Below are 1,660 nucleotides of genomic sequence, written 5' to 3' on the forward strand. Positions count from 1 at the left end.
CTATACCAGCATCAACTTCAAAATGGATAGGATCAATTCAGAAGCCATCTACAGAAATATGTGGGGGTTGCTCAGGTGAAATGATTGAGCATGTATCCTATGCAGAGGTTCCAAAGATTATCATCCTGGAGTACCCATACTGTAATACTGAAACTAGTCACAAGGTAAAGTTTGTAGTAAATGGAGAAGAAGTTTTACTGAGCCTGAGAGGGATCATATACCATGGGGATAATCATTTCACCTCTAGAGTTTTTTCATATGAAGGTAAAGTTTGGTTCCATAATGGGATAACCACCAAAAATAAGTGTATAGAAGATGGGCAGCTAGATGATAAAAGCAATAATGATCTTAGATACTATCAAGATCAGGAACTTGTTTTGGCTGTATATTCTCAACTTTAAATTAGAACTTTGTCTTGATAAATTTAACATTAAAATAGAATTCTAGATTAATATCTTTATAACATTGAATGCAAGCCACATTGATTTGAAGCAAATGATTATAAAGAATTGTAAATAAATGTCAAATGATTTTGCAATTTTTTAGACATTGTTACTGTAACATTATTCACAATCTCTTGGTTTACATTAATGTGGCTTGCATCCATTGTTGATGAAAATGTTAAAATATGCCTTTTAAAAAAAAAACTTACTCTACATATTTTTCAGCATTGGAGGTCCATGGGAAGGACTCATACATGCCATGCGCAGCACTGGCCCACACCCACAAGTGGTTGATTTTGTGGTGAGTGTCCATGAACTATCAGTGATCACCTGAAAAATTTGCATTGGATACATTTCACTCCATCTAATTGGCCCCATCACATTTTGTGGACAATACCCCTTCCCTTTGAGCTGTTGATACTGACGTAAGAGAGCATTACGCAGTTGGCCATTGATTGATGGAGGTAATTGGCCATTGTATTTAAGGTTGGTAATGTCATCAAGAAGCTCAAGTTCTCTAAACTCTTGTCGAAGATAACCAGATGCACCACAGGTAATCTTTGATGGATCAAATCCTTGTACAATTACAGTTCCTTCACATGTTGCACTTCTAGAAAGAGCAGTATAGTAAGATAGGTGGTTACGACAGCTATTTAAATCCACTACATTGAATGGACGAGTCTTTCCTTGTGATGCATAGTCTGTCATTGCAAAGTTAGGTAGCACAGACACCTGAGAACGGGATATAGTGAGAGTAACATCACTTGGACAGATACATTCAATAGACATGCTGTTCTTTACTAGTGGAACTACATTTTCAGGCAATCCCTCAATCTTGATTGTCTTGGCAGGACGATCAAGCTTTACAAACAAAGTTTCAAGGATTCGTTGTCCACTTAGGCCCAACTTTGCATCCCATCCAACGACATGACCTTCTTGACCTTTTGTTATACATAATTCTGTTGCATCATTATTTCGTATTATAACTGGCATACCAATACACAGTGAAAGTTTTCCGGGAACATGATCAGAGGCCGAATGGCGCAAGTTCCAAAGTAAATTTTGAAGCTTTGGACTGATAGTTTTGTATATAGCAGTTTTCTTAGGTCTTCCACGAGGCTTTTTACCAGTGACTGGATCACACTCAACCCCCAGTGTATCCACAGAGTAAAAGTCAGTGAGGGTTTGGCCAGTATCTGCTGCAAAACGTGCAGAAC

The 1,660-nt window shown here is 37.8% G+C and overlaps 1 protein-coding gene across 1 annotated transcript in view; it reads right to left on the reverse strand.

The window, feature by feature from the left end:
* Window positions 1-542: 542 nt before the first annotated feature.
* LACBIDRAFT_330779 (uncharacterized protein) overlaps window positions 543-1,660 on the reverse strand; it is a gene marked incomplete at both ends in the record, with an annotated part of 2,375 nt that continues 1,257 nt past the window's right edge. The window contains 3 exons of the mRNA XM_001885136.1: window positions 543-555; window positions 653-759; window positions 825-1,518. Coding sequence (XP_001885171.1) covers window positions 543-555; window positions 653-759; window positions 825-1,518 — 814 coding nt within the window. The remainder of the gene's footprint in view (window positions 556-652; window positions 760-824; window positions 1,519-1,660) is intronic.

Source organism: Laccaria bicolor, genomic scaffold (genome assembly GCF_000143565.1).
Source record: "Laccaria bicolor S238N-H82 LACBIscaffold_29 genomic scaffold, whole genome shotgun sequence".
NCBI lineage: Eukaryota > Fungi > Basidiomycota > Agaricomycetes > Agaricales > Hydnangiaceae > Laccaria > Laccaria bicolor.